The sequence below is a fragment of the Myotis yumanensis genome, unplaced genomic scaffold (genome assembly GCF_028538775.1).
Source record: "Myotis yumanensis isolate MYYU_CA2020_CCGP unplaced genomic scaffold, mMyoYum1.0.hap1 SCAF_4, whole genome shotgun sequence".
NCBI classification, from domain to species: domain Eukaryota; kingdom Metazoa; phylum Chordata; class Mammalia; order Chiroptera; family Vespertilionidae; genus Myotis; species Myotis yumanensis.
In genome coordinates this window covers 80,784,740-80,808,746 of record NW_027223755.1, presented here as the reverse complement: position 1 = coordinate 80,808,746, position 24,007 = coordinate 80,784,740, and the positions used below count along the sequence as shown (strand labels likewise).

General features: G+C 60.7%; 1 protein-coding gene across 9 annotated transcripts; it reads right to left on the bottom strand.

The window, feature by feature from the left end:
• Positions 1 to 29: 29 nt before the first annotated feature.
• Positions 30 to 23,263, bottom strand: SH2B2 (SH2B adaptor protein 2). 9 transcript variants are annotated; one of them, XM_070411523.1, is made up of 10 exons: positions 22,918 to 22,980; positions 12,754 to 12,853; positions 10,640 to 11,376; positions 7,344 to 7,445; positions 5,684 to 5,775; positions 4,316 to 4,407; positions 4,061 to 4,225; positions 3,418 to 3,626; positions 1,085 to 1,256; positions 30 to 537 (listed from the first exon to the last, which is right to left on the bottom strand). In XM_070411523.1, exons 3-10 carry the CDS (start codon positions 11,345 to 11,347, stop codon positions 206 to 208), a joined length of 1,872 nt encoding a protein of 623 aa, XP_070267624.1. In that variant the 5' UTR covers positions 11,348 to 11,376; positions 12,754 to 12,853; positions 22,918 to 22,980; the 3' UTR covers positions 30 to 205. The 9 variants fall into 9 exon arrangements, with proteins under 9 accessions (XP_070267624.1, XP_070267625.1, XP_070267626.1 ...); XM_070411524.1 differs by lacking the exon at positions 22,918 to 22,980 and adding an exon at positions 21,017 to 21,073; XM_070411525.1 differs by lacking the exon at positions 22,918 to 22,980 and adding an exon at positions 15,361 to 15,402.
• Between the last annotated feature and the right edge of the window lie 744 nt (positions 23,264 to 24,007).

The window sequence follows — 24,007 nt, the reverse complement described above, 5'->3', positions numbered from 1 at the left end:
CAGAAGAAAGGACGACAGGAGGGCCAGGTGCAGTCCCTAAAACAGGCTCTTTAATAACATTTATGTCTTCATTGAAGAGCTTCGCTTTTCCCACCCAGCGCTGGACTGGGGCTGACACCTGCAGGGAAGCAGGGTGGCTGGACGGACGACACGAGGGCGGGCGGCTGCCAGGCGGGTCCGGTGGCCCCAGGGCCGTGGCGCCGGGCTAGTAGAAGGAGTACTGGTTCTCCACCGCGCGCGTGCGGCCGCGGGATCCGTCGCCGGGCGCGGCCTCCGGGGGCTCCTCGGCACCGCTCGCCTCCAGCAGCCGCTCGGCGCTGTTGCTGCGGCTGCGAGCGCTCAGCAGGCCCTCGGTGGTGCGCGGGGCGGCGGGCAGGGAGGCAGCCGAGGACGAGGAGGCGGAAGAGGACGAGGCGCCGCCGGCCTCGGAGGGAGAGGCGGGCGGGCAGGCAGCGAGGCTGGAGAAGTAGTGCTGGCCGGCCGGCTCGCTCCAGCAGGCGGGGGGCGCCGGCGCGGCGCTCGGCGAGGGCCCCGGGTCTGCAACAGGACCCAGCGCGTCAGTGCCCCGCTTGGGTTCCCTACTCCCCTCCCCCAGGCCCAGGGCTCAGACCAGGACCAGAGGCCCGGAGGAAGGGGGTGCCTAGGGTCACAGAGTCTCGCCTGTGTCCAGGGAATGCCCGGTGCTGCCTCTGAACACCCCGTCCCCCTGGAGGAATCACTCAGGACGCGCGGCGGGCCTGCCACGCCCCCTCCAATCCAATGGCCCTGATTGCTTTCAGCCGCCCCAGTCCTAGCCTTCATCCCACTAGAGCCGTGGTTCTCAACCTTGGCTGCACGTTAGAATCACCTGGGAATCTTTTTAAAATCCTGATTTCTGGGCCTCATCCTCCGGAAATTCTGTTTCTTTGTTACTAATGTTGTGGCCCCACCCCCATAACAGAATCCCAGGTGATTCTAATGTGCAGCCAAGGTTGAGGACCACTGCACTAGAGTTAGCTAAGCTGGGATGCGGCCTAAGCGACTCCCTCCCCCCACTGCCCACCTATTTCTTGAGCCATTACACCTCCCAGGTGGGGCGTCTTACCAGGCGGGGGGCCTTGGACCCGCACGTAGCTGCGCAGGGTGATGTCTGCAGAGCCCCCTGACTCCAGTGGGATAGGGTGGGTGTGGAAGTGGCGCAGCATGTCAAGCACCGACTGGAACCACAGGTGCTGGACGTGGCACTGCCCGTGGCCGTTCAGGGACAAGCGCAGGTGCTGTGGGCACAGAGCCGCATGGTCAGGGCTGGGGTCCTGGACTGGCAAATGCCTTTGGGGGTCACTGGGAGGACCAAGTCTCATAGAAGCCCCCTGGGGCTGTGTCAGAGCTGGCTCCTGCCACATGAGTCCCATCCGGGGGTGGGGTGGGGAGTCACTCCTGTGGTGGGGGTTGGAATGAGTGGGCAGCAGAGCCAGGCTGGAACTGAAGGGAGCAGACATTTGTCCCTATGGTGGGAGCACCCACATCATGCCCCTCACATTCCCCATCTCAGGCCTCCAAAAGCCCCAGAAGGCAGAGATTACAGCCCCCCGTTTTAGAGATGGGAGACGGAGGCACAGCGAAGGAGCGACTCACCCAGTCACAAGGCACAGACTCCTGTTGGTGTGACTCTCCCACCCTGCTCCCCACAGAGTCAAAGCCCAGAGGGCTGGAAACCACTGGAGGCTGGCAGGGAGTGACTGCACCTCTCACGGCTGCAGTGGAAGCACCTGGAGCACAGGGAGCAGGCTGGTGCCTCCCAGGCCCGCATGGGGCGGATGCCCCAGGGAGAAGAGCCACAAGCCTGTGGTAGGGTGGTGGGGATGGTTCCATGAGTGAATTCTGCCCACCAGTAGGGCCGGAAGGGCCAGAACAGCCAGGAAAGCCGGGGATCATTAATGGCACTCAGGGCAGAGCCTGAGGCAAGGTGGGTGCATCTGTCTTTGGGAAAACCTTTCAGATGTTTATTATCTGAAGGTGAAAAGAGCTGCCTCAGAGGGCAGACGTCCTCCTCACTAGGAGTGCAAGCAGGAGGCGGGGGTCCCTGAGAGGGCAGGAGTGGCAGGAGTTCAATGCGGGGTCTTTCCTTTCTCCTGGGAGGAGAGGAGGGTCCAGCTCTTTCTTCTCCCCACTTTGGCCCCCTTGCCCCGCACTGACTGGGCACCATTCCAGCCTCTGGCTTGGGCGTGAGTCAGATCCAGGCCCTTCAGGGAGGCTGCTTGGGGCAGTGCTGGCCAAGGAAGAAACTTGGGGCTGCCAGGATGGCATTAAGTGCCTGGTTGTCAGAGGAACTGGTAAGGGCAGCTGCTTTCCAAGGAGGCGTCCCTGGGGAGGTGCTGCCTCCTCCACAGAGTAACAACACTGTCAGGGACAAAGGCCCAGGGAGCCAGGGGAGGCCACACCAGGCCAGCTGGGGGTTGGGACACTGAGTGTAGGCCTGGAGCAGGAGGGCTGGGTGAGCCTTCCTGCAGCAGGACTGACAGGAACCATGTCCTGGGAAGAGCCTGGCTGGGTCTGTTTCCTTATCAGAAACTCAGGATTGTGTGTGTGTGTGTGTGTGTGTGTGTGTGTGTTGGGCGGGTGAGGGAGGGGGTGAGGGGGGTGGGGGAGGAGAGGGGCAAGGGTTGAGGTTTCTGCCCCTTCTGGTCACACTGTGTGTGACAGTCATTTGACTTTTCCGACATATTTCCCCGTGCGCCTTAGGTCCTTATATTAGCACACAATGCCCTTCCTGGGGAGTCCACTTTGGGAGCACTGTCACACCTTTGCTGTGCCTGGCTCACCCTTCCCCCTTCACCTCCCTCCCCTGCACATCCCAGGTCAAGGTCTGCTCCTACTCCAGCCCTCCAGCCCCAGCACAGCCCTCCTGCTGGGCCCAGCCTCTCCTCTCCAGTTTGGTCCTCTAGGATCCCTGTGTGTGGTTCCCTTGCATGTCCCTCGGCCTGGGGCCCAGGAAGGGGTGGTGAACTGACCTGAGGAGGCAAGAGGCGGGGCTATCTGGGAGTGGGTGGGGCAGGAGGGCCCTGGCTGACCCTAGTCATGCACTGAGGGTAGGGACCCTCTAGAGCCCCAGTGCTATGTGATCCCTAATACACAGGGTCAAAGTTACGTCCTTAGGAGGCCTGGCCTCCTGAGTGCTCAGCCACAGGAGGGGACTTCCCGTCTGGATGATGGAGAAGTCATATCTGGGGCAGATTTACAAGACCCCAGAGAGGTGTGGGAGGCATCCAGGTGGTTCCAAGGGTGTGGCCAGGGGTAGGCCTGGCCCATGGAAAGTCATGCCACACCTACACCCACCGAGCCTTCTCTGGGGGTATGGGCACAGACTCAGGACCAGGGCTCACTCGGCCCCCTCGCCCAGGGCTGGCCACTCTGCCCACAGTCCCCCTGCACACTTGCCTTGGCCTTGCCTTGGAAGTTGAAAGTCAGTACGTATTCCCCAGGCCGAGTCTCACTCTGGCGGATCACAAAGAGGCCATGGCTCCGGGGCCCGCCTGCCAGCACCAGCTGAGCTGCCTTGACCCTGGACAGCGTCCCGTGGAACCAGGGGTAGTCAGAGAGCTCCAGCTCAGGTGCCACCTCGGGCTCGGGCTCTGCTTCCTCTTCCCCTGTAGAGGATGACAGAGTGAGGGGGTGGCAGGGGGTAAACACATGAGAGAAGAGATGCAACATCTTGTTGAGTTTTCACCTGTAAAACGCTGTTTGGATAATTTTAGAACAAGGCCAGGAGCTGACCCCACCCACTAGTTAAGCATATGAGGTTAACTGAGGCACAGAGAGAAGGACGACCTGGGGCAGTCTCTCAGTCAGCAACAAATCTACTTTCCTTGTCCCTTACCCCTGGTTCTGACCCTCTGCACCCCTTCTGAGAGCATTTTCTATTGAAACCAGGGCCTGTGGGAGGTTGTGATCTGGACTGGCCTACAAACTCTAGCACTCAGCTGCTGTGCAGAGCACTAGGTGGGATGAAACGTTACAACTTCTGAGGCTCAGGAAGGCTCTGGAGGAAGGAGGGGCCAGGAGAGCGGGCTGCCCACTGCACCTGTGTTACTGCTGTCACCACCGCTGCCGCCCGGGGATTCCAGAGTCTCCAGGAAGGTCTCCAGTGGGACATGGACCAGGGACTCGCCGACGGCATCTCGAGCTCGGCTGTGCGGGGCTGTCACCACGGCTGCGGTTGTCTCTGGGGGCCGGGGCAGGTCCACTGCTGGAGAAGTGGCAGGTCAGAAGCACATCTGTCTGACCACCCACTCCCACCCTGCCATCCACAACTCCAGCCAGCTCTGCCCCCACCTACCCTCTGTGAGGAACTCACAGCTGCAGGAGGCCATGCGGCTGGCCAGACAGCCTCCCCGGGCACAGGACAGCTCTGCGTCTTCCTCGCTGTCCCTGCAAAGGAAGAGAGCATAGCCCTGTTCTGTCATGGGATTCGGACTCTGGACAGCTCACTGAACCAGGCCGTGGCTCACCTGAGGTCCCTGTGCCTTCGTGTCTCTCTGTCACACTCTCAGCTTGCTCTTTGGCTACCATGTGTGACTGGGCCATATGAGAGAGGTCTCCAGGTGGGGACAGTCCTCCTTGAGGTCACACGACCCCTGCCTACTAACCCACAAAGGGCTGGTCTCCTCCTGGGGCCCCATGGAGAGCCACGAATGGTGGCGGGGCCTGGAGCTGCCTTCCCTGCCTCAGGCCTTCGTCTCCCCATTGTGCCCCTGCCAGCTATAAAATACCGCAAGGCTCACCTTCACAGGGTCTGAGGAAAGAGTTTGCAGGACAGATGGTTGGAAGGGTGGCAGGGGATGGATTATAACCACTTTGGGGATCGGGGGCCTGGGTGGCACTCAGGACTTTAATTGTGCTTCCTTAAATGAAGCTGTTAATTAGAAAGCAGCAGCCCCTCCCCTCTGGGGTTCCGCTCACCCCATTAGCCAGAAGAGCTGTTGCCAAATGCTCTGCTGCTGGTCTGCCTGCCCCTCCTACTCCCGCCTCAGGATCTCTCCTGGATGGTGCAGCCAGCCGCCCTGTTGCTCTTCCTGTGCACAGCTGACCACAGCTGCCCGTTTACTGCCACCCGTGGCTCCCCACTGGCCCTGACTTAACAGCTTCTCGGACTCTCATCAAAGTCCCCTCCTCACCAGCTCTAATTCTAACAACCTGAAGGCCTCGATGTTCCTGCAAGTTCCAGGCTCACACACCCCTCCACACCTTTTGCTGGGCTGTTCTCTCTGCCCTCCCCTCCCCCAACCCCCTCTGCCTGGCTCAGGGCCACTCTTTCTTTAAGCCTCTGAGATGGTGAGCACCTCTACCTGCATGCCATATCTGAGGCCCAGGCTGGGTTAGGGACCTCTCCTCTACTCCCCCACCCCTATAGCTTTGGGCTCCCCCCCCCCACCCCCCCGCCCCATCACCACTGCCCTTCTCCTAATGGTCTCAGGCTTCCCTGGGGCGAGAACAAGACTTGATCCAACTTCCTCCTAGGTCCCCAGGCCCTGGCCCTGCAGAGCAGGCCTCAAAAAGCCTGCTGGGGATAGGGGTGGGGGTACGGAGATGAATGGCCGGCACCAACCTGGAGAGAACCGCCATGAGAAAAGTCCTTTTCTGGAGCTCAGCACCAGAGAGCTACCTCCAACCCGCCCACCTGTCCTAGTGCCACTCGGGCACTCACCCAGGGTCCACGCAGCCCTGGATGTCAGCCACCCACGAGTGCTTCTGCAGCGAGTCGATGGTCTCCAGGATGTACTCTGCTCCATTCTCCACCTGGGGAGGGGGTGCCAGGAGTCCGGACAGTAGTCAGTACCCTAACTCTGCCATTCTCACAGGGGCCTCCAGACCCAGGACAAACGGCTCATCCTCCCCTTCCCCATGTGGCTCACTGGTGTGAGCATCAGGGAAGACAGTGGGGTCACCAGCAAGCACCGCCCCAACCCGGGCCAAGGTCCTGGGGTACAGCCTCCTCCCACACTCTCAGCAGCCCTTGGGGGTGACGGGGATGATGCTCAGGCACCCGAGATGAAGCCTTGGGAGGCCATGCTGCCTGGGGAAGGGTGGGCCGGCCCCCTGGAGATGAGGTGAAAGGACCTCACAACCCTCAGGTCAGCCCAGGGGCCACTGGCTCAGCACACTGAGTTGCGGAACTCACCTGCCTCAGTGGCTGGAACTCTTCCCCTGAGGTCACACCCTGGGAAAGCAGCCTCCATGGGGGAAGAGGAGGGGAAGCCCTGGCTGTGGGCCAGGCCCAGAGTGCCCGCCTGCACATTCATCATGTGGTGAACTCTTCCCAACAGCCCTGGGAGGGAGGCAATGTGCTTCCCCCTTCTCAGATGCGAAGACTGAGGTTCAGAGAGGCCAGGTAACTGGCTTAGAGCCCCACCAGCACCCTGGCAGTGCTGGGACGTGAACCCAGGTCTCTATGATGCCGAGGCTGCGTGCTCTCAGCTTCCTGTGTGCCTCAGTGACAACGCATCCCAGAGCTGGGAGGGTCCTTTTCTGAATAGACGGGGACACGGAGGCCCAGAGTGGGGCGGAGCACAGTCAGCAGCACAGAGGCCACTCCGCTGTTGGGAGTGATGCTCTGGACCCGTCTCACCCAGCAGATGGGAATGCCATGCGGGGAGGGGCTGTATCTTCAGCCCCCAGGCTGAGGTGACTCAGGCTATGGGGTTGGCAAATGTTTACTAAGTGAATAAGGGAGTTCATGACTGAACAAACAGGGGAGAATAAGAGGGTGGGGGCTCCATGCAGCTTGGGGTGGGTGGAACCAGGTCTCCAAACATCCTTTACTCCTCTGAGGAGGCACAGGGCACAGCCCTGGCAGCCTGGAGCCCTGTCCTCAGCGACCCGAGCAGGCTACCCCAGTGACATGGGTCCTGGGGAAAGGACGCATTGCACCCAGCCCACCGGGGTGCCTCCCTGCCCACCTTTGGGGCCTCTGTGGGACCATGTGCTCTGTGACAGAGGCATTTGTGAAACTGCTGCAGTCTGGCTACCCGTTTGCCTGCCCACGGGGTGGGTATGTGCTGGCTCCAGTGTGTGTGTGGCAGGGGGGGAGGGGGGGGGGCGGGGGGAGGAAGTGAAACTCAGAGGAGCTTCCCGGGGACCCAAAAGGAAATAAGAACAAGGGGCCCCAGAAGGCGGGTGACACCCAAGGTGCTTGGTTCTAAAGCCGGGCCTAGATTCAAGTCGCTGCGAGGTGCCTGACATCTGTGTAGGGTCCTAAGACCCACCCAACTGGGACCCCTCCCCCTGCAGTGGCCACAAGCTGAGCCGCCACGAGGGAGGAAGCCTGGGGCAGTGAGAGGACCCATAGGGCTAAGGGTGAGACTCACCTTGAGCACAAACGTGTTGTCCTTCTCGGGCATCTCCAGGGGCATGGTGGTACGGACCTCGATAATGGCTGAGAGGGGGATGCTGACCTTGGGCCTGGAGGCCTGGGACGCCAGAGGAAGGGGCAGTGAGAGTCACCACAGGGCCTTCTGAACCCTCTCTACCCTCCCCACTTCCCAGATGGCAGAGCAGCCCCCCGCTTAGGATGCCATAGCAGCAGTGGCACGAAGGTGTTCCGATCCCCATTTCACAGACAGGTAAGTTGAGGGAGTCTCTGGGAAACAAAGGGACCTCCTCATATAGTCACAGAGCAAGTGAGGGGCAAGGCTGGGACTGACATCAGAGTCTCTCACCTGTGAGCCCTGCAGAGTGGACTGTGCCTGGGGTGCCCTTCTGCCCGTTGCACCACCAGGTCTGTGGTTTTCACGTTTTTTACCTTGACTCATAGTAAGAAATACATTTGACATTGTGACCCAGTACACACACAGGTAAGAATACCTCTGAAATGAATGTTTCGGCAGACACTATTTACCCTGACTGTGTGATGGAGTGTGGTATTTTCTATTTTATTCTAGTTCATTTAAAAATAACGCAGGTCTCCTCCTTCAAATTAGACTTCCCAGAGCACAGCTCTGGAGTCCGACTCAGACAGGGTTCCTGGAACTGGGCAGGGCCGTACCTTCCGGGGGAGGAAAAGGGACCCGTGTGGGGTTCAACCAAGGTGAGCTGGCAGGACTCCCGGGGAGGGCTACTGTGCCTGGCCCTCCCTACTTTGCCCCAAAGCTCCTGGCCATGACCCGAAAGCCCCCTGGGGTGGCTTGAGGCAGATTCCTGGCAGGGCTTGGGCTCTGGGACAGGGACTTTCTCAGGAGGAAAGGGCAGGACCATATGTTGGGGGTGGGGGGGGGGGGGGAGGCAGGCAAATGGGAATTCCTGGCAGCACTGGCTACCATCCAGCGGGTGTAGGGCTGGGCTTGGAGTGGTGATGGAGGGGCTCAGCTGACCATGGCAGGCCAATGCGCCAGCCACTGGGGTAGGGGCCACCGGAGTGCATGGAACAGACAGAGGTCCGCAGCGAAGGCCTGGACTGGCGACCTCGGCTGGGCTCCTGCTGGCAGGAGGTCCTCATTCCTCCGCCCGACATTTGAGGTCTGTCTGTCCTGGCCCAGATGCCTTGCCCCCTGTTCTCTGGACAGAGCCATAGGCTGTTTCATGACTGCAGATCATCACTTATTTATAGCCTGTGCCTCTGGAAAATGCCTGTCCTGGGGCCCTGCCGCTTGGGGAGCACTTATGCAGCCTGAGCTTCACCACCTTGGGACCCCTGGAGCACCCAGTGCTCACCCACTGAGGTTTACCATCCAGGCCTGCAAATACCGGTCTCCTGGTGGCTCCGCAATGGCAGGGGCCAGCCTTGCACTGGGCTCTGAGGGGAGGGAGGCCAGAGGCCCGATTCATGGGGCTGTGTGAGAGGAAAGTCGTGGGGCCCCAGGAAACAGCTCCCCAGCATGAGCTCCTGTCCACTCCAGGGATGCAGCTAGGCCTCCAGGACTAAAAGACAGTGGGGCTTATCAGTAGGGTCTCCCTGGGGCATACATTTGGGAAACGGGACTTGAGCCCTTACCATGGTATGATCCACCTTCCTACCAGCTGAATCCCCAAACATTTGCATGAAAAACAAAGGGTTGGCCTGGCTGGCATAGCTCAGCGGTTGAGCATCGGCCTATGAACAAGGAGGTCACAGTTCGATTTCTGGTCAGGGCGCATGCCCGGGTTGGGGACTCGATCCCCAGTGTGGGGTGTGCAGGAGGCAGCTGATCAATGATTCTCTCTCATCATTGATGTTTCTGTCTCTCTCCCTTCCTCTCTGAAGTAAAAATATACCTCTCCCCCGAAACGAAGGGTTGGGGGGCGGTAGGAAACCGCCTGCCTTCCTCAGGGGTGGGGAAGGACCCTGCCCTCTGCAGTGGTGGGCAGTGGGCTTAGTGGGACAGCCAAGGCGCCAGCTGCTGCACCCCTCCCCCCCCAAGGCAGCATTTGCTGGGATTGACAGCAGGGCAGCTGTGCCTGCCACTCAGGGCCTGGAGGCCAGGCCTCTGCCTCTGCCCTTTGGGTGACCCTGAGCAAGCCCCACCTCATTCCCCACCCTCTCTGGGCCTGGTCTCCATGTCTCACAAGCAGCGGGGCGGCGGGGAGAGTTAGGCTTCTTAGTCTATGATTTCTCTCTGGGATGCACTGTGGGGGCCTTGGCAAGCACACAGCCCTGGGGAAGTCTGGGGTGTGTGAGTGTGTCCCGGGACTTGGGAAGAAAGCTCTTCAGACTGAGCTTTCTGGGTAGTCCAGACCCTGTCCCTCCAATGGAGCCCACGGCTCCGACAACCTGGGAGATGGGGACAGAGGTGAGACGCAGTGACTACAGGCACTGAGAACAGAGTGGGCGAGGCCGGTGGCAGCCCCGGGTGGCTCTTGGGGGTGCCACCACCTTCCCGAACCTCCCAGTGCACACGGTGCTCTCACCTCCCCGCTCCGTTCATTGCGGGAACCACCAGGTGGTGGGCATAGGTCGCCCAGCGCTGCCACCACAAGCTATGTGCTTTGGGCAGGCCACCTCCACCCCCTGGCCCCCAATATTCATTTGTTTTTTCTTCTGTGACCCTGAGACCATGGGGCCCACCCTGTGGAGTGCAGGGAGGATGAGGCTGCCCACCCGCTGGGCACAGGGTGGGCTCTCAGGAATGGGCACTATGTTACCGGCATTGCCCCTTTCTGAGCATGGCAGGTCTGCCACCTGGAGGAGACCCCAAGCTGTACCCAGGGCTCTTTTGGGGAGCCCCCTAGAGAGGGTACGGGGACAGCGCACTCGGTTGAGCAGCAGTGGAGGCAGCAGCTGGAGCTGAGCCTTTGAAACCTGAGGCCACAGGGGCAGGGGCTGAGCCGCAGCCCAGCGGCCGGCCTGGGGCCCACAGGTTCCCACCAGGACAGAGGCGGCCCTTCCGGGGCCTGGGAGGGTGCCGGTGCTCCCTGCCCTCATCCCGCAGGCTCCTCTCTGTGCGGCTCCCGCCACCCAGGGTCCCAGGGAAGGAAGGGGGCAGGGCGCCCGGGGTCCCAGCAGCACGCAGCACGAAGCACAGCACCCAGCGCCTGTCCTGCAGCGGGAGAGCCCCTCCGACACCTCACAGGCGCAGAGGCCTGGGGGGTGCCGTGTGGACCGGGCAGCGCGGCCACATCCCGGGACCCTGCCACTCAGGCCAGGCCGTGCCCAGCACCCACCCTCTCTCGGGAGGGGCGGGGCGCTCACCTTGGGCGGCACGAAGAACTCCAGGCGGAAGCGCTCGCCGGCCACGGCCCTGCGCAGGAGCAGGCGGCACTTCTGCCACTGGGCGGCCCCGGGGCCCGCGGCCGCGTCGTCCGCCACCATGAAGCGCAGCGCGCCCTCGCGCTGGATGTCCACCAGCTCCACCTTGGCCGCGAGCGTCCGCGACAGCCGCCAGCGCCGTGTCCATCTGTCGCGGGCGTCGGCCGGGGGCTCGGGGGCCCGCGCGGTGGCGTCGGGCTCGGGCGAGGCGCGCCGGTGCCACATGTCGCGCACGCCGTCCACCACGCACAGGCTCATGTTGCGCAGCGAGAAGCCCTTGCGGACGCGGGCCTTGGCCGCCGCGCGCGCCGACACGTCCTCGGAGCTCCGCGAGTGGCCGCACGCCGCCGCCTTGAGCGCCGCCGGCCCGGGCTCCATGGCGTCCGCGCGCTCGGCCGCCAGCACGCGGCGCACCTCCTCGCTGAACACGTCCAGGAAGTTGGCGGCGAAGTGGCGGGAGAAGGAGGCCCCGGCGTCCGGGGTGTCGTAGGCCGGGTTGTCCCGCAGGAAACGGCAGAACTTGTGCGCGAAGTCCACGGCGGCCGCTTGTGCGTGCAGCTCGCAGAACTGCCGCCAGTCCGGGACCGGGACCGGGACCGGGACCGGGACCGGGGCGGCGGGGGCGGCGGGGCCGGAGGCGGCACCATTCATGGCTTCCGTCCCATCGCAGCCCTCTGCAGCTGCGGGGAGAAGAGCTCTGGTGACTTTGTGACCTCTGACCAGAGTGCCGCCTGTCCCCTCTCTGGCCCTGCTCCCCCAAGGCTGCCCGTGTGTGTGTGTGTGTGTGTGTGTGTGTGAGAGAGAGAGAGAGAGAGAGAGAGAACCAGCGACCTGTCTGTCAAAGAAAGGTTCTGCCATGTTGATATGACCTTCAGATTCTCAGCGTCATGGTAGCCTCCACCTTGGCGCTTCCCTTCCTCTGAATTAGCCAATCGCGCAATAACGTGAACCCGAGCTCTGAGCCCAATCAAGTCAGAGTCAGAGTGAGGGGCCGGGCAGACCCCGGGGCAGGAAATAAAACCCAAACGGACTTCGCATTTAGTGTGCTTTGCCCATGATTCTCAGCAGCAACTGCACCCTCTGCAGAAGTCAGCCGGCCTGAGTGTTTGTCTCATCCCCGCAACACTGCTGAGCATTTCTAACAGCCTGTGCGTGTGGGTGGGTGAGGGGCGGTTCTACAACAGGAAGCCTTTCTGAGTAGCACCCATGTGTGAAGAGACCACCAGGGAGGTAGAAGGCAGTGCCTGCAGGAGGGGGACCCCATTTACTGTCTCTTCGAACAGCTGCCTCAGTCAGGGACCCCAAGGTCATTCCTGGGGCAGCAAAAGGAGGCTGGGAAAACAGGTGCCTTGAAGTGGGGTCCCCATGAGCCTCCAGTGACCTCACTTCCCTAAGTAAGGTTTTCCAGGGCTCCCAAAGCCCCTGGACCAGAAGTCATGTGCAATCCTTTGGGCTCTACTTTGGAAATATGGGGGGAGCCCAGCCTCTCCTCCCTCATTGCCATCCAGGTTGCTGCCCAGGGACCCACAGAACCGCTTCTCTTGAGGCAGCACATTAGCAGCCTCTTCTCCAGAAATTGGCCTCACTATATAGGTCTGTTCCCCACTCGGGAACCCAGTCATCGTTTCTAAAACATAAGACAGATCAGGTCCCTCCTCTGCTCAAAATCTGCAATGGCTCCCATTCCACTCAGAGTAAAGCCAACGTCCTACACTTGGCCCGGAAGACCTCACATGCTCTGCCTCCACTTACCTGCCTGAGCTTACCTCCTGCCACTCTACCTGCCCATTCTGCTCTGGCCACACCTGCCTCCTTGTCATTGCGGAAGCATGGCCGTCTTATTTCTACCTCAGGCCCTTTGCACTTCCCTGGAATGTTCTTTCCTCCACATTCTCTCACCTCCTTCAGGTTCCTGCTCCAATACCATCTTGTCTGATAGCCTTCCCTGACCACCACTCTCCTGAGAATAAGAAATGCCCCCACTCCCCCCAGCACTGGCATCTCCTGCCCTTTGCCTGCTTCCTTTTCTCCATAGTGTTTACCCTCGTCCGACATACCACTTATTCACTCGCTTAGTGAATGCCAGCTCCACGAGGCAGGTATTCTAACAGTCTTATAAGTGGCTGTGTCCCCAGTGCTTGGCACATGATAGGTACCCTGTAAACAACGAATGAATGAATAAATGAATGTGTCTGGCTACTGGGCATATCACAGCTGTCACCACCTAAACTGTCCCATGGGGCCTGGGGACACACAGCTTGTTAATGACAGGCCTGGGATTCTCACCCCGACTCCAGGGCTTGGGGACCACCTCCTAGTATGGATCAAGTAGGACTAACTTTTCATACTGGCATTGAGGGTACTGCCTCCTCAGACTTCTTTCCAGCACAGTGGCCTGCACGCTGTACTTGTGTTCCCACCTCCTGGAGACCTGTTGCCTCCAGAGCGCCCATCCAAATCCAACCTCTTGAAGAGGCTCCAATCCAGGAATCCCGGCTGTCTCCTCACCCAGCTCCCTCCTCCTTATTCCCTGGCCCCCCAGCCCTCATTCTGGATTGCCAAACTACTTGGTATTTGGGGGCTCCGTCTCCGTGTGTCCTATGTGGCCAATGTGACACAGGCACAGCCCATTGTGTTTATGCAACCCTCTCCCTGGGAAGGGCTAGGGTGAATTTACCAATGGAGAAGAGGGTGAGCCTTGGGGAGCCCATCTGAGAAGGCCAGCGCAGTGTTAGGGGAACTAAGACAGAGGGCCATGCCCTCAGCTGCCCTCCCGGATCCTACATTTCCTGGCATAGCCCTTGGAGCTTTTGGGAGTACCATCTCATCTCTTCTCTGGGATCCAAACTCTGTAATTAAAGCCAGGTAAAAATAGCTGCCCCACTTCTGTGAGATCATGTGCAGGGCCTCCGGGCCATAGGGCACTATGGGAATTCCCTCTCACCTTGGGGCACCTCGCCATTGATCTGCAGTCAATAACCACAGGACAGTCCCAGGGAGAAAACAGGCCACTTGATGATCGCACTTAGCATAGAGGGGCGTTTTCTAAACCAGCAGGTCTCCTGCTCTAGTACTGGGGGAGAGGCAAGAGGGAGCTAGATTTCCTGGAGGAGCCGGGCCTGCTTTGGGCTTCCTGGTTGAAGAGAATGAAGAGTGCCCTCCCTGTAGTCCTGAGCAATACCTGGGAGGAGGGGGACTGAGGCATCCATGAGCCTGGCTCATGCTGAGCCTTTTTAATACCCTTCTCTTCTGCCTTTCTTTATCTGGCTAAATCCATTCACCCTTCAATAATTAATCCAGGGACACTTCCTCCAGAAAGCTTTCCCTGACCTCTCCCTGCCAGGTGGCATGAGTGTCTTCTCTGAGCTCCCACAATCCTCTCCTGTACATCCCCCCCTAGCAAGGTGTAAATTTCAGGGTGCTCCAGATATGTTTCCATGGCACAGGTACTCTTTGGGGGCAGAAGGCAGGCTTGAGTCATGTCAGTAATGGAAGTAAAGGCAGAAATGCACCTGCCACCACCACCAAGGCCTCCAGAGAAGGAGGAGAGCTGAGGCCTCAGCCTGCCCTGAGGAGAGGGGTGTTTTGGGGGATGGGAGTGGGGAGAAAGCCCTGCAGCTAAGACCATGAGGGCCTGTCCCCATCCTCCAAGCCCATCCATTTGCCCAGCAGGGCAGTGTTCCTCAAAGTGACCACCTCTCCACTGTACCACTGAGACCACCAGGAGGGTCAGACTGGATGACATGGCGCTGGAAGGGCTAGCACTGGAGCCATCCCCAAGTGTGGAGGCCCCTGTTTGACACAATTTTGCTCCCACCTCCCACACGGGGCAGGTGCGGACAGGGAGGAAGTCAGTACCCGTTCCCCATCCTCTGGCATTAATCTCTGTTCCTCCCTGCTCTTCCTGCTGGCTGACAATATGCTTGGCAAGAAGGGGCAGAGCAGAGACAGAGCCCTGGGGACAGGCTCTCACAGGGCGGCCCCTGCTCACCCTCACTGGAGGTGGGGGTGGCACTCAGAGAGGAATTTGCTAAGGATATGGTGGCTGTGGCCGCGTCCTCAGGAGGGACTGGCCTGGGAGGATGGTCCTAGCTTGACCTTCCCCACCCACCTTGTTGCTGGCCAGCAGTCTATAGGCCTGATGCCCTGCACAGCAGCCCTCAGTGTCCCCTGGGTCCAGCCGGGGTACACAGAAGTGGCAGGGGTTGAGCAGCGAAAGATAAAAGTCACAAGCAGCAGGGTCAGCAGGAAGCCCCATACTTAATTACAGATGGGGAGACTGCGGCCCAGACATGCCGCTCTGCAAAGGGGAGGCTGCAAGTCACAGGGAAGAGGACTCAGACCCAGCAGGGGCAGGGCTGTGCTGTGGGCCAGAACTGGGGTGCGACCATGTGCAGGGACCGTGGCTGACCTGGGCTCAAGCCTGACCAGACTGCTCTCTGGGTGAGTGGCTCCTCCTATGGCCCCCGAGGGCCAGCAGAGACCTGTGAGTCAGGGCAGGACAGTGCAGGATGGGCCTCCCCAGGCCTCAGCTTCCATGAATAAAATGGGGTGCTGGAGCAGTGGCTCCAGTGGCCCCCGACTCTGATGGCTCTTGGACATTTGTTACTGGGGCCCTTCTATCACTCCACTGGGACCAGGGGCAGGCGGGGGCCTCCTCTCACCTTCACAGGCTTCTTTGAAGATTGGGGCTGGAGACAAAGGGAGCTCATGGGGTCTGGGCATTAGGTGCTGGCTCCCCAGGGGCCTTGGGCGGGCAGACCACCCTCCCTCAATCATCACCCGGGCTTTGTGTTTCTTTTTTTCGGGCTCAGCTGGGCTTTCTGGCTTCTCCTCCTAGATAAATGTTTTTTGTTCCCATCTCGCCAGGGCTGGAGCAGGATGGGAGGGGGCTTCAGGGAGGCGGGCAGGGGGAGCCTAAGAATCCCTGCTTTCCAAGCGCAGACTCTCCTAACCCCTCCCACAGGAACCAGACCAGAGACCCTCCCCCACCCCTATGAGTAGAGGCTTGGGAGAGGGGGCGGCGGGCCTTCCGGTGGTAAAAATAGCGCTGACAATTGGAAAAGCAAAAGAAGACCAGTTGTCAACCCCCGCAGCACGCAGTTCCGGATCCCACGGCCAGGTCATTCCTTAAAATATTGATGAGGCATCTTAGCCGCCCCCGCTAATGCACAGAGGACCAATCCATCTACCACACAGGGTGGTTGCCTGGGGGGCGGGACGCCTGGACCACTGAAGGCTTCCTCTCTCCCCCACCCTACTGCAGCAGTGTTTCTGGGGAGCCCCAGCTGGAACTGGCCTCCCCACCACAGGAGACAACTGACTGCCCGCCCCACCCGCGCCCCGTCCCCAGGAAGAGAAGGAGGCCCAGCAGTGCAAACTGGCAGCACTCAGAAAGGCTGCCTCGACAGGCTGCACCTAGGCAGGACCTGGGCAGCATCCTGCACCACCAAGACCTCCCCCCACTCCTTCTCCTGCACCCAACTCACCCAGGTGCAGGAAGGGATGGTAAGGGTCAGAACTACGGGTGGGGTCAGACCTAGAGTGCCCACCCCCATAAAGCATTGATGATGGGGAAACTGAGGCCTCTTCTTGGGGTCCCCCAATACAAGAGGAGACAAGACTCACTTGGCTCTTCCCTGCACCTGGGAAGCTGGCCCTAACTATGCCCACTGATGTCCTCTCCCCTGGGCTTCTCAGGACCACTGGCCTGGCCAGTCCAGCCCAGCACTCACTCACTAGGCTCCTTCGGTCCTCCATCCTACTGTTCTTCCAGCTGCCCTCCTGGCCTCTGGGGGGCAGTCCCCTCCAGCCCCCTCTCTCCATCTCGCCCCCTGCAGGACAGACAACCTTTGGGCAGGTTGTTCCATCAGCCAGGAGTGCCTTCTGCCTGCTGCCACCTGACTCTCTCCCCTGCAGATGGAGGCACAGAATAGACAGGGCGGGCACATTGTCTGTTTCACGGTTGGCTACTTGGGTGTCGGTTCTCAAGTCTACCCCCCACCTTATCCTTCCCCCCTCCCCCTGAAGTGTCCCCATTGGGCAGGTTCTGAACCAAGGCTTCCTGTGAGAGTGAGGCGTGGCTGGAATTCCCCAACCTCTCCTACCCAGAATATCTGTGCTCACCCCATGACCCTGCCTGAGGGCAGAAGTAGGTATGATTTTGGTCTTAACACCCTTGAACCTGCTGGGACTTTGATGCAGAGTGTGTGTGGGAGGACACTCTGACTAGTGACTGGGACAGGTTAAAACCCTTGGGACGTCGCCTCTGAATGGGTGAGTGGGAGGGGGCACTCAGGGGTCCCAGCTTTTCTGAGCATCAGTTTCCCTAGCTGTAAAGTAGGACCGTCCTGCTCTCCCACACAGATTAGTCCTGGTCCAAGGCCAAGCTGAGGAGCATGAAGAGCATCGTTAGGAGGCAGCTGTTAAAAGCTGGGAGAGCAGCTCTGTGCCCACTGTACTCTCACACCTTTCACAGGACCCCCAGCCTTTGTCACTGCGGGAGTGACAAAGCCCTCTAGTTTTCACTGACACCTCGAACCTGGACAGGCCCTGCAGGCTTGGACCTGCAAACTTCCAATCCTAGGGGGCCCCACAGCTGCATCCAACAGATGTTCCCGTCAGAGGGGCCACTGCCTGCTGTCTCCCTATCGCCACCTCTGGTCACTTGACACACGGGGACAGTGAGTGGTGAAAAGCCTGGAATCTAGAGCCAGACCTCCTGGATTTGAATCCTAGCTCCTCTGCTTCCTAGCTGTCACTGTGGGTTCGTGACTCAGCTTCCTGGGGCCTCCCTTTCCTCATCTGTTAAAACAGAGGGTGATACCAGCACCGACTGTTATCAAAGGGCTGTCATGAGGATCAAATAAGTAATTTGTTTAAATATAAAGTTCTTCTGCTTCTAGTTCCTAAATGTCTTGCATTCATTCCCTCTTTTCCTCTCACTGCTCTGGGCAGAGGGTTGCAGAGGCCTCATCTCTGCTTCTACTGCCCTCCCTCAACCCCCATCCCCTCACACATCCAGGCTCCATAGTGTAGCCAAGGCCATCTTGCTGGAACCCACATCTAATGGCTATGCCCCTATTTAAAGCCCCTTTCCTCTCACATCTTCCATGCCAGGAAGAGAGGATTCTGGCAAGGGAGGTGACTGGCCCACCTTTCACTGGATTTACACTGGGCTCCCACTGTGTGTCAGGAGCCATGCTGGTAGGCCCAGGGTCACAGACAGATGAGAGGGGAATGTGGAGCCAGGCTCAGCTCTGCCCCGTCTGTAGCAGACGCTAGTCCAAACAGAGCCCTGGAGGGCTCTCCCTCTGAGGACACACTTGGGTTACCTAGCCCCCGACTCAGGAATGGAGATGTCTCGCCTCAGAGGAGAGGGCACTCTGACAGGCAGGACAATCCAGAGCTGGGCCCTGCAGGGATTAGATGTCATATAAGCACAAGTGGGGTTCAGGACAATAAACTGCACCAGGGCCTGGGGGCTTAGGAGGAAATCCCATCTTCCTTCAGGAGCACCTGGTGCTGGACAGTTCCTGGGCAGGCTCTGCAGATGGAGAGCAGGCTGGCATGGCTCTAGCTGCACTAGCCTTGCCCTCCTCTCCTGGGGCTGCAGAGCAGAGGCACCCCCTCTCCAGCCTTGGCCTGAGCCTTGCAGCCTCTCCCTCCCTCCCAGTGTCATGGATCTCGCTTTGGCCTTGATTCATACTTCTCCCAGACCTCCCTAGCCCCTGACTCAGCCCCCCAAACTTGCAGAATGCCACCCTCAACCCCTACCACTCAGCCCACCAGTCTGCCTTCTGACTTTTTCATGACACATGTACCGTGCCTCCCCTGGGTTCTGAATATCCCAGAACTCTGGGCATTGTGGATGCTTGTAAAAGTTCCCTGAGCCTTTCTCTGAGCAATCAAACTCCCTGCCTGGTTGTGATACCCAGCACCTCAAACTCCCCACATCCAAGTTCTAACACATCCTCTTCCTCCAGCCCCTGCTTGTCCTCAGCTCAGAGTCTTTTAGTACCCATTGCCCCACCTGCTCCACTTCTCTGCCCGAATAGTTGGCAGGCTCCAAGTCCACAGAGGCCTTGGGAACGCCCCCTTTATACTGTCCCTGCCTCGACCCCCCCCTCCCCCCAACTCCTCCACAATGCACATTGCTGTGACCTGCCTTCACCAGACCAGATGAGTGTTATACCCACCATAGGACCCAGGAAGCCCTACATACAGAGGATTGGAGGTACCAGGCGAATGGAGCCCAAACCCTGCTTCACCCAGTGGAGCCAAAAGATGCTGTACTCCCACATACCGATGCCCTGTCTACCTGTGCCCAGACAGGTGCGGGCTGTGACCTCCTCCAAATGTTGAGAAGTCACATCTGCTCTCCCCTGGGACAGAGTACAGTCATAAAAACAGACCCAATCAGGTGAGGGGGGAAGAGAAACTTCCCCAGACTCCAAAGCTGCCACCACCCTTCCAAGTCCCATGTGGAAGTGAGATAGCCTTCAAGACTGGACCAGCAGCCATGAGACCCCTAAACCCCCAATTCCCTGCAATCCAGGATAGGTAGACAGTGCAAGAGGTAAGAACCAGGCTCTTGTCAGAGAGAAGTGGTTTGGGGGCCTGGCTTGTTGGTTGAGTGACTTTGGGCAAGTCATTTCACCTCCTTGAATCTCTTTCCTTCTGTAAAATGGGGATAATAGTAGTACAACCCCCACAGGGTTGTTGTGGAGATTATATGAGAAACAGCATGGTGCCCTTAGCCAGGCAGGAGTCATCTTGAAACCAAATGCTCAGCCTTGGGGGTGCCCAGGTTCCACCTGGCAAGAGGAGGGGGGTATCTCCCCTCCAACACTCCCTAGAAAAGCCCACCTTTGGGTGTGAGTGCAAGGAGACCCACTAAACAGGGAGGAGGGTTTAGAAACGTTAGACAGGTTTTCCACCATAAGGATAAGGAGACATGCATGAACTCTCCCTTACTTAGAGCTATTCAACCAGCCGGCTCCGGAACTCTCACGCCCCAGGTGAGAGGAGTAGAGGAAAGCAGCTTGTGGGAAACTGCCTGAGACCCTAACAAATGCTCTGACCCACACCAGCCTCTCACACTGCCTGGCTGCTCTCAAACTTCCTAGAGCTGAAAGGTTCTAGGTCAGTCCCCAACCAACGGCCTTCTGGATGGAGCAGGGGGACTGGGAGGGAAGAGATTTGTTCAAAGTGGGGGGCAGAGTAGAAGGGGGTTCATATCACACCCCCGACCGAGCCAGCCAAAGCCTGTTAGGATAACCACCCCTGCTCCTCCTGCCCTGGCAGGGTGCTCATTCACCTCATACTCGGGACCTGGGTTGCAGGGGGCAATTCTTGCAGGTCACCCAGCGGGGATGCAGGCAGCACCATTCCCGTTCTACAGGGTAGATAATGGAGGCTCAAAGGGCAGGGGTAGGGTTCCACCCAGATTTGACTCCAGACCCAGGGGCTCTCCCCTGCACCAGCTCGGCGTCCATACAGATTCTGGCTTAACATGTTCACAGTCACTCCTGAGGATGCCCGGTCCCCCCACCCCCACCCCCCGCGCAGCTCCCCAGGGGCTAGTCCCTGTGCACGTCTCCCCCTGAAGACCTCACTTCGTGGGGTCCCTGTCTCCGCCCGCCTCGGTCGACGGGCTGGCGCGGTTCCGGGCCCCGCGCAGCCCGTAGGTTCATCAATGGCCGAGGCCGAAAGGCCTGAATGGAGGGCACGAACCGCCCCTTCTTAAAGGCGCCGGCCTCGGGCACCCTCAGCGGTCCTCCCCACTACCCCAGGCGGCCGAGAGCGCTCGGGGTGGGCGGGTCGAGAACGGGGACCCTGAGAAAGAAGGCCTGGGCCGAATGGAGGGCGTGCCGGCCGCCACTGTGGTCTGAAGGTGTCCCTCCGGTGGGACACCCTCATTCCAGGCTGGCCCTCCCCGCCCCCACAGCCCAGGGAAAAGGCCGGGGCCCCCCGCCCAGCCAGGGACCCTCCTCCAGGGGGCCGCTGCCCCCCCCGCCGCCCCGCGCTGGCCCGGGCCCTAGGAGGGGGCGGAGGCACAGCTGCTCCGGAGGCGGCTCGGCCCCTCGCGTTACTCCCGCTCCTCCCGGGATGGGGGTCGGGAGCCGATCCCCGCAGGGGGCGCATCTCCTCCGTCGCGCTCCCTCCCACCCGCGCACACAAAGACTACACACGCGGACCCGGGCGCGTGCGGCCGCGCTCCTGGGGCAGCGGCGCTCACACACACGCGCGCCCTCAGGGACCCCTGGGGTCCCGGGCGACGCACGGGGGGCGAGGGAACTGAGGACGAGCAGGCCGTACCTACAGGCGCGCAGCTGCGGCCGGGCGGGCCGGGGCGCCGGCGGAGCGCTGCCCGGACCACGGTCGGGCTCCCGGGGCCCCGCGGCTCATGGCCTGCGGCGGGTGTCTGCTCCCTCCGGGCGACAGCCGGCGCTGGCGGTGGCTCCTCCCTCCCTCGTCCACCACCTCCACGGCTCGTGCGCTCCTCTCGGGCCCAGCGCGGCCTCGGCTCGGATCTCCTGGCGGCCAAGCCCCGCGCACTCGGAGCCCAGCTCCGCGCCGCGCCGCGCGCCCCGCCCGCTCCCCCTCGGGCCCCCCGCCCGCCTCCCCGGCCCCGCCCCCGGCCCCGCCCCGGCTCGGGCCCCGCCCCCTCCAGCCTCCAGGCCCCGCCCCCGGCTCGGGTCCCGCCCCCTCCAGCCTCCAGGCCCCGCCCCCGGCTCGGGTCCCGCCCCCTCCAGCCTCGCCCCCACCGCGCCCCCCGGCGCAGCCGGAGCTGTACCCGCGGCTGGTGCTCACTCACTCCGGGCAGCGGCAGTGGCGGGCGGCGCGGTCCTGGGGCCCGAGGGGTCAGGAAAGGGTCTGCCGCCGTCCCATTTGCGCGAGAGTCCGCGGCCGCCTTGTCTCCCGGAGCCGGCCCCAGGCCAGGCGTCGGGATCTCCCGGCGTGGGAGCGTCCCTCGGAGCCCCGAGTGGTGGCTCCGGGAGCGTGGCGAGTGGGAGCGGCGGGTGGCCTGCCTGCTGGGGCCTCTGGGACGTGGACGCCCCTGGGTGACAGTCAACCGGCGGAGGTCGCTACTGCCCTAGACCCTCAGCCTTCAGGACAATGGGAGCCTCGCGGAGGCGCAGATGTCACCGGCCGGGAAGTTGACGTCCACTTCTCATAAATCCCGAGGCTGAGCGCCACGCCCCCTCCCTCCAGCACTGGCTGCCGGAAATCGCCGGGGGCCAGGGCAGGGGCGACGGGAGTGGGTCCTCACCTCTCCCGTCCCTGTCCCTGCCCCACCCCGCCCTACGTGGTACGGGGCTGACAGGGCTCCGCAGCCCCCACAGCCCCCGACCCAGAGCTTAGCTTAGGGCAGAGGCCAGCCTGGCTAAGAAAACAAAGACTCCTGCTGGCCTTTGTGGGCTGATCCTTGGGGGCCTCCCGGAGACCTCCCAGAAGAGGTGGAGGACTCTAGCAGGCAGGAAGGGGTCTGAGAAGAGAGGGAAGCATCAGTCCATGTAAACAGAAGTATGGAAGTGAAGTGCTTGCTCCTGGGAGGGTGGGGTGCCCAGCCCCTCTCTCCTCTTCTCCCTCCTGCCCCCAGCCCTCAGCCTCTACAGGCATATCAGCTTTTCCCGGCCCTCACTGCGGCCCTACCGCTGGCAGTTCTGTGGCCTGCCAGGGAGGGCCTCCATCTGTTGCTCTCTCCCACCCTTAGGGACCTCTGACGCGTGTAGAGGGCCCTTAACCTTTCCCAAAGCCATTTCACATCTAATTTCAGGAAACAGGACAGGCAAGGAAGGTTCATGGGGCCTAGAGAGGAACAGTGGGTTAGTGAAGGTGGAGACTAGCCTGGAGCCCTGCCTGGACCTCCTGCCCACCAGCCCTGGGCTGCCCTCCACATGGGCTCTGAAGCAAGGCAGGTCTTGTCTGAGGCCCTGGAACCTAGCCCCTTCCCTTCCACACACATACCAGCTGCTCTCTCGGCAGGATATGGCCAGACAATATTTAATGAAAGCTTAGGCGTGGGCCAGCCATGCATTGTAGCTGCACACTGGCCTGGAGGCCTGGCTGGGAACCAGGAGCCCTAGGAATGAGGCTAGGAGGGTGTGGGAATGAGAAGGGGGGGAGGATGACTGCCTGTCGAAGGATAAGTTGGTGCTGGGGCCGTGGACCCCCCCCTCCTGGGCGATGGGAGAACCTGGCCCCCGTGGACTAACCTGGTTCTGAGTAGTGGGCTGAGATCCACTGATGGGCTGTCCTTGGCCAGAGAGGGTCCTGGGTATGGAACCCTGGGTAGGACAGTACGTCTGATCCCCAGGGAGGAGGAAGTGAGGAGGAGCCAGCTGTTTAGTGACTCTGACGTACAAGGAGGAACTAGTAGTGGGAAATGTGGAAGTGGCTGGGGTGAGGAGGAGGGGAGGAGGAGAGAGGCTGACTGGTTAGGAGCATCGTTGTCATGGGGACAGGAATGAGGGTTAGGCAGGACAGGTCTACCTGGGGTCCCTGAGGGCAGGAGGCTTTGGGGTCTTGGAGGAAGCTGTGATGGGGCAGATGATGAGGGGTTCTGGGGTAGGATCCCAAGGTGAGGGCCCTGGATGTACAAGTTCTAGAGTGTCTAGGACTGAGGCAGGGATAGCGCAGGGGACTCTGCCCAGGTGGGCTGCAGGGTCGAAGCTGGGTATGGAGCCAGCATTTCAGGCCACCTGGCCAGTGAGTGAATGCCAATCACCACAGATTAAGAGGAAGCTCCTAGTGTGGGTGGGTGGGACCCACATGAGTGGGGCTGGGCTGGGGGCCTGGCAGCCCAGAACCTATGGCCCAGAGGTGGCCCTATGCAAGGCTGGCACTCGGGGGGCTTGGTGGGCATGGGCTCCACAGTGTGTGGCAAGCAGACCCCATGGGAAAGGGACAGGGAGAGACATGAAGTGACACGAGAGCAGGGCTCGAGGGCGCACAGAAGGATGCAGGGTTCCCCAGGAGCTGATGTCACACATCCAACACACGTCACACATTCAACCACAGACATTCAACCACAGTCTGATTTTTTGTTTGTTTTTGTTAATCCTCACCACAGGATATTTTTTCCATTGCTTTTTTTAGAGAGAGTGGAAGGGAGGAAGGGGGGGGGGAGGAGAGAGAGAGAGAGATATCAATTGGTTGTCTCCTGCATGCACCCTGACAGGGGCTAGGGATTGAACCTGCAACCCAGTTACATGCCCTTGACCGGGAATCAAACCGGAGACTCTTCAGTGTGTGAGCTGACATTCTAACTACTGGACCACACCCACCAACGCGTTGTTCTTTTGC

Excerpts from the sequence above, each read along its gene's own strand:
- SH2B2 (XM_070411526.1), bottom strand. The coding sequence starts at position 11,347 with ATGAATGGTGCCGCCTCCGGCCCCGCCGCCCCCGCCGCCCCGGTCCCG. Across the intron at positions 5,776-7,343 it reads ACAACACGTTTGTGCTCAAG|GTGGAGAATGGAGCAGAGTA; the intron begins GTGAGTCTCACC and ends CCCCCTCCCCAG. Across the intron at positions 4,408-5,683 it reads CAGGGCTGCGTGGACCCTGG|GGACAGCGAGGAAGACGCAG; the intron begins GTGAGTGCCCGA and ends CTTCCTTTGCAG.